This window comes from Aspergillus heteromorphus (assembly GCF_003184545.1).
Source record: "Aspergillus heteromorphus CBS 117.55 chromosome Unknown BO70scaffold_6, whole genome shotgun sequence".
Classification (NCBI taxonomy): domain Eukaryota; kingdom Fungi; phylum Ascomycota; class Eurotiomycetes; order Eurotiales; family Aspergillaceae; genus Aspergillus; species Aspergillus heteromorphus.
In genome coordinates this window covers 97,558-109,256 of record NW_020290411.1, presented here as the reverse complement: position 1 = coordinate 109,256, position 11,699 = coordinate 97,558, and the positions used below count along the sequence as shown (strand labels likewise).

The window sequence follows — 11,699 nt, the reverse complement described above, 5'->3', positions numbered from 1 at the left end:
CAGGTTCGCGGAGGGAAAGTGGGCATCCTGCTTGACGTCAAGCTTTCATAAATGCAGACCCGATGATCTCGAGCCGAACATCCAGCCCCGGGTTTCAGCCGAGGTTTAAAGAGGGACATCCCGATCCGAGCGTTTACGATCGCGGTGAAATTGGCGGCCACTTTGAGACCTCCAGTTGGGATTCCAATCGTCCACTTCACCCTTCTCGTGAATAACCACAGACCCACCATGCCTCCGACTCCAGACACCCCGACCCCGGACGCCAACCCGGGTCCATCGCCCTTCCTTAGCACCATGCCCCCCTCGACCTTCACCTGGCAGATCACCCTATCAGATAAAGTCATCGCCATCACCGGCGCCAACCGCGGCATCGGCCTCGGTATCGCGGAGGTGTGCTTCGCCAACTCCGCCCAGTTCGTCTACTCCCTGGATCGGATGCAGCCGGGCGAGGAGACCATCGCGCTGCAGACCCGGTTCCCGAATTTCCGGTTCATCCAGACGGATGTCACTTCGGAGGAGAGTATCGAGAAGGCGATCAATCAGATTGTCCACGAGACGGGGCGCATTGATGGCCTGGTGGCTAATGCGGGCATGACGAAGCACCAGCCCGCGATGGAGTTCGATAGACCGGAGTTGGAGCAGATGTTTAATCTTAATGTGAGTTGGCGGATGGATATGGATGGTTATGGATGGGTCTGGATGGGTCTGGGGGCAATGTGCTGATGGCGATGAGATGTGATGTGCAGGTGTTCGGATCGTATTTCTGTGCGCAGATCGTGGCGCGCAAGTTTATTGAGCTGGGCATCAAGGGGTCTATTGTGATGACTGCGAGTATGACGTCCTACCGTCCGAATCGCGTAAGTATCCTGGATCGTTCGAGCCGGGCATCATCACCCATCCCAACCCAAGCATCCCCCACAAGACCACTAACAAATCAAATCTACTCCTCCAGGCCGCCCCCTCCGCCCCTACGGCGCCACCAAAGCCGCAAGTAAGCACCTACCCTACTACACCTATTCCTCCCTCCCTCCACCCCCCCACTCACTCACCCACCCCTCCAGTCCGAAACATGTGCCACACCCTCGCCATGGAATGGAGCAAGCACGGCATCCGCGTCAACAGCATCTCGCCGGGCTTCGTCCGCACCGCAATGACATACTACGTCGAGACGTCGCCCGACTGGGCCACCAAGATGGAAAATTACGGCGGTATGCCCCGTCTTGCGGATCCGAGGGAGCTGGGCGGCGCGTATGTGTATTTGTTGAGTGATGCGAGCTCGTATACCACTGGGATTGATATTCCTGTTGCTGGGGTTGTGGGGGCTTGGTGATTTGTCGGGCGGGTGTCGAACGGACAGAAACAGGTCCTTGTCTGGGGGGGTGGATTTCCTCCGTTTGATGGTACCGGGGATGGTTGCTGGTTTCTGGTTGCTGGTTGCTGGCTGGATTGTTTATTCCCTCGTGCATATGATTTGCATGTGTGTGTACATATGTGCGCAACCGACGATATTATGCACTGCAGAATGACACGGCTGAATGAAGACAGCAGCAGACACCAGAATAGGCTGCATCAGCTTGCTCGCTCGCGCACAAACCTCGTATACCTGGCCTATCCGCGTACTGGCCAAATCAAGAGAGGCAGACCTGCACGGTGACCCTCAAGGTACACGCCGGGTCGGGTCCGGTGTCGCTAGGTGTCACCATTCAGGAACACTTTGGGCGATCGACTGCTCGAGGATCCAAGGGGCAGGCATGCCAGCAACGATCGGCTTGATTGTCTGGAGCATGTATAACTCGCTGTTTACCCGCCCGATGACGATCCGGTCCTCGCATCAGCTGGAGGATTACCGCGTCGTCAGCTTTGTGGAGGGGAAGGTCCTTTTGGGGGGGTGCTGGGCCGGCGTCAATCGGTCATGTATGCTGGTTCTTTCATTCTGGCCCTGTCGATATGCATTATCATCATCATATGGAGGGGAAGAAGTATCCTAGTATCCTGAGGCGCAGGGATCTGTTGCAGTTGTGTCGGTTGAATACACGCTATGTGGTGAAGAGGGATACGGGGGTTGGTGTTGGCGTCGTTTGAGCGGATGTGATTGATTTTTTATTACAGAGTACATAGTATTGTGTGTTCGTTATTGGGGGGAGGAGATAAGTACATCGTAGCATGAAAGATCATATCATATCATATCATATCATATCACAACCTGTCCATCCCTCCGACTGGTATAATGTATAATTCATCTTGGACATGACATTAAATGATTAAGAGGAATTACTTAATTGATTAGTTCGAGATCTTCGAGGGCACTTTCTTGCTAAAATCCCAATCCTAATTAGCACTCACTCATCACACTTATGATCGTATGTATCACACATCACACTACCCCGACCGTGCAGAGGAAGAAGAAAATGGAAGGTGGAAGGTGGAAGGTGAAATGTGGAATGTGGAATGTGGAATGACATACCCCGTGATACTCTCAAACTTCTCGCGCGCGGTGTCGGTGATCTTCTCGTTGGTGGAGCGCATCTTGGCCGAGTGCGGATCGACCTTACCCCCGCCGAACTTGCTTTCGAGCGAGTCGAGGCCTGTGATGTCATCGATTAGATTGGTTTTGGTGGTGGTGGTGATGGACTGGACTGGTTCTGGCACATCCTGGCAGGGTAGGGTAGACTAGCCGTAGCTAGGCAGCTAAATTGGCAAGATAGTACCAGGATAATATGCAGGGTAGACCAGTAATAAAAACGAGAACAAGAACGAGAACCAGAATAAAAATCAGGCAACGCACCCTTATCAACGTAGTCCTCCTGCTGGGCCCCGCCCGCATTGTTGGAGCTGCTGCTGCTGCTGCCGCCGCCGCTTCCACCCAGCTTCGAGGCGAGTCCGGAGAGCTTATCCATGATGTATGTATGTATGTCTGTAGAGTGGGGTTGTTTCTTGTTTTTTGGTGGTTTCGATGGGTGTTAGGTTAACGTGGAACGTGGACAGTAAGTAGATGTGGGTTATTCTCCGATATGCAGTATGCAGTATGCACAATAGAGGAAAAAGGAGAGTTCCTCCCTGCAAGGGCCGACTACATATTTATACCGCGATGCGATGGGTGTTACAACCATCCACCCTGCCAAGAGACTCGTGTTCGTGATGTCATGGACTGAACTCAAGATGGATCGACGGGAGCAGTGGGATATTCATATTCACTCGAACCGGGGAACCTGCGAAGAGGGACGGATGATCGAGGGAGAGGAAAGGAAGGGAAAGGGAAAGGCCAGTCTTGGCGGATGCGGCAGTGGTGCCTGAGGCAGACAGGAGAAGTTCCAGCACTTGAGAATGACGACGTGATGATGTCAGAGAAGGGATTTTAACTAGTTAGTTAGTTAACTAACTAGTTATTTCCGCTGACGAGCAAAATGACTCAGCGGAGTATAACTAACTAAAAGCATAACAGCTGACTCAGCGGGTATCAGGGAAATGCATAACCCACGTGACCCCCCCCCCAGCCTTGTCCTCGTTTTCCTCGCGTCTTCCCCAGCAGGAATACCCGAGCACACGAACAGGAGCTGCCGCACCAGCAACGCCCCGCTGTCCATCAATCTATTCTGTCCCACTGCATCCACAATTCTAATCCTCCGCAGCCTTGTGCTGCTTGCTGCTTGCTGCACCATATTATCGGTATCGGCATCGGCCCAGCCCGATGCTCCTTCTGGCCCTTAGTTATGTCACCGAACCCACGAGGATGAGTTTTCACCCGCCCAACAACCATGGCTCCGGCCCCCCTGCCCTCTTCAGCTACCCAAATTTGAAATCCCAGCTGGCCCCGGACTCCGTGGCGCAGGGCAATTTCCTGCTGCCTAGCCGATCCTGCGTGATGACGGTCCAGCATCCCTAGTCCCTTCAGGGACAACAAAGTACAAAGCGCTGCCCCTGGAGAGGGCGCAGGGGGGGGCTGCTTCCCTTTCCTGGGCCTATCATCAGCCTGGCATGGCAGGGCACACATGCAACATTCCAACCGAAGTCCGGGTCAGCTCCTGGAGCCGCAGAATCTGACCAGCTGTGGAGGTGCCAAGATGCCCAAGCCTTCCGGGTGCTCCGCGGCTGTGGCTGCTGCTGCCCTGACTTGAGTGCCCAGTGGACCACTGCCCACTGCCTACTGCCTACTGCCCACTGCCCTCCCCCCCGTCCTCCCGATCCTCCGATCCCCCCGATCTTATAACTTCCCATCCCATCCCCTGCCGCTGGTTTTTTTTCCCCCTTGAATTCTCCTCCTGTGACCAGCCCCAGACACCCGCTCCGATCGTCGTACCTGCCGATCATGAAGTTCCCTGTTCTCACTGCAGCTGCCGCGGGACTGGCCAGCGCGGCCTCGCTGCCCTCGTCGTTCCAGGAGCTGGAAGCGGACGTTGCGTCGGTGGCCGCCCGGGCGGTGGCCAACTACATCCAGCGCGACCTGCCCAACGCCCCCGATGGCTACACGCCCACCAACGTCACTTGTCCCTCCCCGCGCCCGACCATCCGCGAGGCCAACGCCCTCTCCACCAACGAGACCGACTGGCTCGAGATCCGCCGCAATGTCACCCTCGCCCCCATGAAGGATCTGCTCACCCGCCTGAACCTGACCGGCTTCGACACCACCTCCTACATCGACGCCCACTCCAGCAACATCTCCAACATCCCCAACATCGCCATCGCCGCCTCGGGCGGTGGCTACCGGGCCCTGACCAACGGCGCCGGTGGGCTCAAGGCCTTCGACAGCCGCGTCACCAATACCACCAACGCCGGACAGCTGGGCGGCCTGCTGCAGTCGGCCACCTACGTGGCCGGTCTCAGTGGTGGCAGCTGGCTGGTCGGGTCGATGTTCGTGAACAACTTCAGCTCCATCGCCGAGCTGCAGGCCAGCAACAAGGTCTGGAACTTCGACAAGAGCCTCCTCGAGGGCCCCGACTACGACGACATCCAGATCGTCAGCACGGTCGAGTACTGGAAGGACATCACCGAGCAGGTCGCCGGCAAGGCCGACGCCGGCTTCAACACCTCCTTCACCGACTACTGGGGCCGCGCGCTGTCCTACCAGCTGGTCAACTCCTCCGACGAGGACGGTGGCCCCAGCTACACCTGGTCCTCCATCGCCCTGATGGACGACTTCAAGGCCGGCGCGTACCCCATGCCGCTGGTCGTCGCCGACGGGCGCAACCCCAACGAGTACATCATCACGGACAATGCCACCGTGTACGAGGTCAACCCCTGGGAGTTTGGCTCGTTCGACCCCACCGTCTATGCCTTCGCCCCGCTGCAGTACCTGGGCTCGCGGTTTGTGAACGGCACGGTGGCCGACAACGCCAGCTGCGTCCGCGGCTTTGACAACGCCGGGTTCATCATGGGCTCGTCGTCGACGCTGTTCAACGAGTTCCTGCTGGATATCAACACCACCAGCATCCCGACCATCCTCAAGGAGGCCCTGACCGACATCCTCGACGACCTGGGCGAGCGCAACGACGACATCGCCATCTACTCGCCCAACCCCTTCTACGACTACCGCGACAGCAGCGAGACCTACGCGACGACCAAGGACCTGAACGTGGTCGACGGCGGCGAGGACGGCGAGAACATCCCCCTGCAGCCGCTGATCCAGCCGGAGCGCGCGGTGGACGTGATCTTCGCGATCGACTCGTCGGCCGACACGGACTACTACTGGCCCAACGGCACGTCGCTGGTGGCCACCTACGAGCGCAGCCTCGACCGCACGGGCATCGCCAACGGCACGGCTTTCCCGGCCATCCCGGACCAGAACACCTTCGTCAACCTGGGCCTCAACAGCCGTCCGAGCTTCTTCGGCTGCGACCCCAAGAACATCTCCGGCAAGGCGCCCCTGGTCATCTACCTCCCCAACTCGCCCTACACCTACGACTCCAACTTCTCGACCTTCACGCTCACCTACACCGACGAGGAGCGTGACTCCGTCATCACCAACGGCTGGAACGTCGTCACGCGCGGCAACGGCACCGTCGACGAGAACTTCCCTCAGTGCGTCGCCTGCGCCATCCTGCAGCGCTCCACCTACCGCACCAACACCTCCCTGCCCACCATCTGCACCACCTGCTTCACCGATTACTGCTGGAACGGCACCCTCAACAGCACCGATCCGAGGGAATACAACCCCAGCATCCTGATCGCCTCCAGCGGCGCGCTGAAGACCGTGGCGGATTACTCGGTGGTCGTGCTGGCGTCCGTGCTGGCGCTGTTCTGGGCGCTGTAGACGTGATGCGATGCGATGTGATGTGATGTAGATGTAGATGGTCATGTTTTGGTTTTGGTTTGGGAAATGTTTTCTTCGGGTACATATGAGGTGTATATTTTTTTTTCTTTTGTCGCATGTGATGATCGCATAATAGCATAAACGCGTGAATGAGATGCATGATGTTAATAATTGGTCTTCAATCTGTGTAGATTATTTTTTTTTGAGTAAGACTGGAAAGGGGAGTAAAATCGTGCCCTATCCCGATAGAATGCCAATTAAAGGTGCCACCGGTCGGCCCGATGGCGCAATCACAGGCATTTCCACCGCCTACGGCTGTTTATCTCTCCATCTCTCTAGTTATCCGCCTGAACATCTTTCCACTAACTACATGACCTACTATACCATTCATATATCACATCCTCCCGCCATGTCCTCCCCCACAGCATCAACATTCACCAGCATCCCCATCCTCGACTACGCCCTCACCACCCACCCCACCACCAAACCCCTCTTCCTGTCCGACCTGCGCCATGCCCTCCTCCACGTCGGCTTCTTCTACCTCGTCAACGCCCCCATCGCCCCCGCCGTCCGCGACCAGCTGATCCGCCACACCACCGCCCTGTTCGCCCTCCCGCTGGAGAAGAAGCTCGAGATCGAGATGGTCAACAGTAAACATTTCCTGGGCTATTCGCGACTCGGCGCGGAGACGACCGCCCGCGTGGTGGATTATCGGGAGCAGTTTGATGTGCGTCTCTTCTTACTCCCTCGGCATTGCTTACGGGTTGATTGATGCCGATTGATGATTCATATGGGTGGATCATGATGTAACTATGGGTGCTGATATATAGATACCCACCAGTTCGCGACCGAGTTGCCTCCCCCGCCCCCGGACGCGCCTTTGTATCGCAATATCCGGGGTCCGAACCAGGTAAACCCATCGTCCCATATCTCTCTCCCTCCCAATCCACAACCCACTAAAGAATAAATCAACCAGTGGCCCGACGAATCCTCCCTCCCGGGATTCCGCCACACCATCGAATCCTACCTCGACGAACTCAGCCCCATCGCCGCATCCTTCCAAACCCTCGTCGCCGAAGCCCTCGGCCTCCCCTCCACCGCTCTATGCCGATTCTTCGAGATCCCCACCCAGCAGAAACTGAAATTAATCAAGTATCCCCCTCCCCCTCCTCCTTCTTCTTCTTCTTCTTCTTCCTCTTCTTCCTCATCTTCATCGCAGGGCGTGGGCGCTCACAAAGACTCTGAATTCCTCACCTTCCTCCTCCAGCCCACCCCGCATGCTGGACTAGAAGTGCAGAATAAATCCGGGGAATGGATCCCCGCCCCCCCTCTCCCGGGGAGAGATTCACTCGTCGTGAATATCGGGAGGGCGTTCGAGGCGATCACGCAGGGTGTCTGTCCCGCGACGACGCATCGGGTTAATCTTGCTCCTGAGAATTTTGTTTCCAGTACTGGTGAAGGGCTGGGAGCGAGGTTCTCGATCCCGGTTTTTCAGGGCATGAGTTTGGATCTGCGCGCGGATGAGATGAGGTTGGAGATTCCGGGGGAGGTCAGGGGGGAGGTGCAACTGGGGGAGAGGGTCAGGTCCGATGCCGAGGGCACGTTTGATAAGGTTTTCAGGGGCAGGGTGGGCGAGGGCACCCTGGTGCATCGCGTTATGAGCCATCAGGATGTTGGGCGGAGGTGGTATCCCGATTTGTTGCAGTGGGCGTTGGGGGAGTATGAGAAGTAGCGATGTACCTTGGAGTCCGATGGGGATCATGATGGGGATGGAGTGAGGATGGGAAGGGTGCGTTGGGCAGGATGCGTTGGATAGGGCAGTTGCGCATGAGGGTTTGAGACATGGTTTGAGCCGACGATTCGATGGACAGTGCCATGGGGTATCGGAATATGGTCACTCGACTAGAGTGTCTTGATAACCTCCTACGATGGGAGGGGGTAGTTCCGGTCATTGGACAGGTTTGCTTTGGTGATTTGGTGAGCGGTCATGGAGATGATCTCATCCCAGAAGCATATACAGCAAAGGACTCAGCAAAGGGACCGAATTGGACGAGTACTCTCAACAGCCACGACTGCCAAGTCTAATTAGGTCTGGACTGCCTGGAACCATGTTCCGGGTGATGTGGTGGTGCTGTCAGCCCCGAGACCGCTTCACCTCGCCGTCCAAGTTCAAGCCATCAAGCCATCCAACCCTATTATCTCGACGGGCCAGAGTCTGGCCATCATCACTCCCCTATTCAATCACCACTGTCTCATACCTTAGCCAATCAGACCTGCCTCTCCCAGCGACGCTCAGATCGACACTCGCCGTAGGGTTCACAGGAAGAACACGCAAAAAGATACAAGAAGAAGAAACATATCCACCAAGGACTGCTCATCCCAGCCCAGACACCATGGCCCCATCCCCAGCACCACGATCTCGCAACTCCACCGACTCCTTCTCCTACGCCAACTACTGGTCGCTGACCGGCTCGAGATGTAGCCAGAACGAGGCCTTCGCGTCAGAGTCGTCGCGCGTCGACCTCGCCTTCCACTCGCTGTACCTGGTCGTCTTCATCGCGCTGTTCTACCTCACCATCGCCCGCGGGCTCGGCAAGAAGACCATCCCAGTCCGACTCTGGCTGCTCTTCGCCATCTCCATCGTCTTCATGATCCTGTACGAACCCCATATATGGCTCAGCAACAGCTACAATCTAACCCCACCAGCGCAATGATCATCTCCATCATCATCACCGCCCTCACCCAATGCGCCATCCTCACCCAAGCCGACGGCTACCGCGGGCTGATCTCCCTCGACTGGCTCGTCAGTTTGGCCCAGTACGACCTCTTCGCCATCATCCTCCTCCCCATCTGTCGCCGTCTGCACCAGCAGGCCAAAGCCACCAGCGCGTTTATCCGCATCGCCCATTCCGTCGTCCTCGCCCTCCTCGCCATCCTCCTCCTCTGCACCGTCGCCATCCAGACCAAGATCGTTGACGCTCTGTACGGCCCCTCCTGGGACTTTGATATCTACGACCTGCAGGACCATGAGCACGCGCTCCGCACGGCGTTTTACGTCCTCCAGGTCCTGGCTATGATCATGGCGTCGGGGAGTCTGGGTTTGGCCCTAATGCGCGCTCCGCATTTGCGGCAGGGGGTATGTCTTCCCCCCCCTTCTCTCTCTCTCTCTCTCTCTGTCTCTTTGCTCTCCACCTCACCTCTTAATCCCACATACCATCCCACCCACTAACCTCAACACCACCATCAAACCCCCAGACCCTCGGCCTCGCCATCGCAACCCTCATCCCCTCCTCCCTCGGCCTCCCCCTCACCAATCTGGGCGCGTACGTCGACGTCGTCTACCGCGACATGTTCTCCGTCGATGACTTTGAATACACGGACCACTCACGCTTGGCCGGTCTCTTTATGACATCTTTCTTCTACGCGTGTGCGTTTCTGGCTGCCCTGGTGGTGGTCGGGTCGGATCGGGTCGAGGGCGACTCGTATCGCGTGTCTACGCCGCCGCAGCAGCAGCAGGCTGAGGATGAAGATGGAAATGGAGAGGGTGATGGAAATGGAGAGGGTCTGCCGGGGTATCCGTTGAGGGAGGTGTATCAGACTAAGGTTTAAGAGGGGGGTTGAGTTTGATTTATCTCATAATCAGATTGTATCCTGGTTGGAATTGGTGTTCGTGTTCGGTTCGTGTTCGTGTATTTGCGCAGATGGATGGATGGATGGATGGATGGATGGTCTGAGATGGACCCTGATATCTCCATCTCGCTCTCGGTGTCGGATCTAATATCTAATCGACACTATCACCGTCGCTGTCTTCTCCCTCTCCCTCTCCCTCACCCTCATACTCATCGTCATCGGCATCCCCCTCTAAATCCACCGTAAAACAAACCACAAAATACACCTCCCCCGTCCCCCGATTCTTCAACACATACCGCAACACATTGTTCTTCTCGCTGACATATTTCCGGATGTGGAAGCTGATTCCGGGGAGGCGGATTGCAAATTCTGTCAGAAACGACATGATTAGCATGTCCATTGCAGTCGGAGGAGAGAGAAGCAGCATCGAATCTCATCTCACCATTGAAATCCAAATACGGATTCCCAAAATCCGCCGCATACGTCCTCCCCCCCTCGAAGACGAACTCCTTCCGCGCGTCTTCCCGGAGGAAGTGGCTCCTGCGCGCCCCCGCCTCCTCGGGGATGTGATATTTCTGTCGCTCCTCGATCCCGGATCCGGTGCTGCCTTCTGAGACGATGAGATTGCCTTCTTCTTCCTCCTCCTCCTCTTCTTCTTCTTTCTTCTCTCCAATCGAAAAGAAATTCCACGCCGCCACCCCCGGACTCAGCAGATACGGCTTATCCGCATACGCATCCCCCTCCAGACTCGGATCGAGCACCGACTTCACGATCCGCAGCCCCGTCCCGAATCCCGGAGGCAGATACTCCCGGATCGGATGGTCGAAGTCGTTCCCGAACAGGAGGTCGTTCCCCGTTACGTGGGTGGAGGCAGGGAAGCGCAGGGTGAAGGTTAGGCTGTAGAGGTTCTTGGTCGTGGGGGGGTGGGCGAAGTATGCGTTTGTGCTGGAGGTGGATGGGGGGGAGGGGTTGTGGTTTTGGATGCGCACCCAGAGGGAGCTGGTGATGAGGGGGGAGGTGAGGCGGAGGGGGGAGTCGCTGTTGATGTTCACCGGCTGGTGCGTGCTGGGGGAGTAGCTGGTTCCGGCGGTGACTTTTAGCCGGGGGGTGGTGGGGGTGGGATTACTGCTGGTAAACATGGTGGTGTTTGGAATTGGGAATGGGGGATGGGATTGAGAGAGAGGAGATGATGATGATGATGATGATCGGCGATAAGGCAGGGTGACCGTGGATGACGTAGTGGATCGTGGCTCGGCTCGATCTCGGCCCTTTGGGGCTGCTGCATGCATGCATTTGTGTGCATGCGTTTGTGAGTCCGCAGCCCGAAAGGGATGCTGACTTTTATAATCTTAATAGTTAGTTCTTCTGTGCAATGTAAGTAACGTTTACTGGAGATTCCCGTGAGATACACTTTCCATGATCTACACCGGTGATCCCCGGCTCTTCCAGTATATACCTGGCATGCTGCCCCAATTACAGGTGAAAACATGCAGAAAAGACGGCATATCAGATCAGCTACTGTCGGTCGTACATAGATTGGAATTTGGAATGCATTTAATATCTGGTGATACGCAGTCCCTGGCGCGAAAAGCAACAATAGCTGTACCACCCCCCTGGTTCGGGAGTTCCCGGGTCTTGCATGGATCAGGTGGGTTGGTCTATACAAAAGCAAAAGAAAAACTGCCATCTGGTCAGACAGGTCGGTCCCCGCGTAGGCATTCAACATCCTAGCAAGGATAGGCTCATTGTGGATGCTGGGGTATAATAGCTGACTCGTGGCGGACTTTGTCTTTCGTTTTGCTCCTTGACTATTTGGGAGACA

General features: G+C 56.5%; 6 protein-coding genes across 6 annotated transcripts; 4 read left to right on the top strand and 2 right to left on the bottom strand.

Moving 5' to 3' along the window:
- Positions 1-228: 228 nt before the first annotated feature.
- BO70DRAFT_287516 (short chain alcohol dehydrogenase) lies at positions 229-1,330 on the top strand (the record flags this gene model as incomplete). The annotated part of the gene is made up of 4 exons (XM_025539243.1): positions 229-657; positions 747-861; positions 953-991; positions 1,062-1,330. 4 exons carry the CDS (start codon positions 229-231, stop codon positions 1,328-1,330), a joined length of 852 nt encoding a protein of 283 aa, XP_025401298.1.
- Positions 1,331-2,135: 805 nt separating this feature from the next.
- On the bottom strand, positions 2,136-2,995 carry BO70DRAFT_193952 (uncharacterized protein). Its single transcript, XM_025538528.1, has 3 exons — positions 2,786-2,995; positions 2,465-2,585; positions 2,136-2,314 (listed from the first exon to the last, which is right to left on the bottom strand). Exons 1-3 carry the CDS (start codon positions 2,895-2,897, stop codon positions 2,284-2,286), a joined length of 264 nt encoding a protein of 87 aa, XP_025401297.1. The 5' UTR covers positions 2,898-2,995; the 3' UTR covers positions 2,136-2,283.
- A 1,237-nt stretch (positions 2,996-4,232) lies between these two features.
- Positions 4,233-6,418, top strand: BO70DRAFT_360044 (lysophospholipase family protein). Its single transcript, XM_025542691.1, has one exon. It carries the CDS (start codon positions 4,307-4,309, stop codon positions 6,245-6,247), a length of 1,941 nt encoding a protein of 646 aa, XP_025401296.1. The 5' UTR covers positions 4,233-4,306; the 3' UTR covers positions 6,248-6,418.
- Positions 6,419-6,622: 204 nt separating this feature from the next.
- BO70DRAFT_193858 (isopenicillin N synthase family dioxygenase) lies at positions 6,623-8,167 on the top strand. Its single transcript, XM_025538527.1, has 3 exons — positions 6,623-6,974; positions 7,089-7,157; positions 7,224-8,167. Exons 1-3 carry the CDS (start codon positions 6,657-6,659, stop codon positions 7,977-7,979), a joined length of 1,143 nt encoding a protein of 380 aa, XP_025401295.1. The 5' UTR covers positions 6,623-6,656; the 3' UTR covers positions 7,980-8,167.
- Positions 8,168-8,885: 718 nt separating this feature from the next.
- BO70DRAFT_360043 (uncharacterized protein) lies at positions 8,886-9,864 on the top strand. The gene is made up of 2 exons (XM_025542690.1): positions 8,886-9,383; positions 9,503-9,864. The coding sequence occupies exons 1-2, from the start codon at positions 8,919-8,921 to the stop codon at positions 9,854-9,856; spliced, it is 819 nt and encodes a 272-aa protein (XP_025401294.1). The 5' UTR covers positions 8,886-8,918; the 3' UTR covers positions 9,857-9,864.
- Positions 9,865-10,028: 164 nt separating this feature from the next.
- BO70DRAFT_287860 (DUF1769 domain-containing protein) lies at positions 10,029-11,016 on the bottom strand (the record flags this gene model as incomplete). Its single annotated transcript, XM_025539259.1, has 2 exons — positions 10,029-10,246; positions 10,320-11,016. The coding sequence occupies 2 exons, from the start codon at positions 11,014-11,016 to the stop codon at positions 10,029-10,031; spliced, it is 915 nt and encodes a 304-aa protein (XP_025401293.1).
- Between the last annotated feature and the right edge of the window lie 683 nt (positions 11,017-11,699).

Coding starts and splice junctions, on each gene's coding strand:
- BO70DRAFT_193952 (XM_025538528.1), bottom strand. CDS start 2,897: ATGGATAAGCTCTCCGGACTCGCCTCGAAGCTGGGTGGAAGCGGCGGC. Junction 2,586..2,785: donor GGAGGACTACGTTGATAAGG/GTGCGTTGCCTG, acceptor ATGACATCACAG/GCCTCGACTCGCTCGAAAGC. Junction 2,315..2,464: donor AAGTTTGAGAGTATCACGGG/GTATGTCATTCC, acceptor TTGGGATTTTAG/CAAGAAAGTGCCCTCGAAGA.
- BO70DRAFT_360044 (XM_025542691.1), top strand. CDS start 4,307: ATGAAGTTCCCTGTTCTCACTGCAGCTGCCGCGGGACTGGCCAGCGCG.
- BO70DRAFT_193858 (XM_025538527.1), top strand. CDS start 6,657: ATGTCCTCCCCCACAGCATCAACATTCACCAGCATCCCCATCCTCGAC. Junction 6,975..7,088: donor ATTATCGGGAGCAGTTTGAT/GTGCGTCTCTTC, acceptor GATACCCACCAG/TTCGCGACCGAGTTGCCTCC. Junction 7,158..7,223: donor ATATCCGGGGTCCGAACCAG/GTAAACCCATCG, acceptor TAAATCAACCAG/TGGCCCGACGAATCCTCCCT.
- BO70DRAFT_360043 (XM_025542690.1), top strand. CDS start 8,919: ATGGCTCAGCAACAGCTACAATCTAACCCCACCAGCGCAATGATCATC. Junction 9,384..9,502: donor CTCCGCATTTGCGGCAGGGG/GTATGTCTTCCC, acceptor TCAAACCCCCAG/ACCCTCGGCCTCGCCATCGC.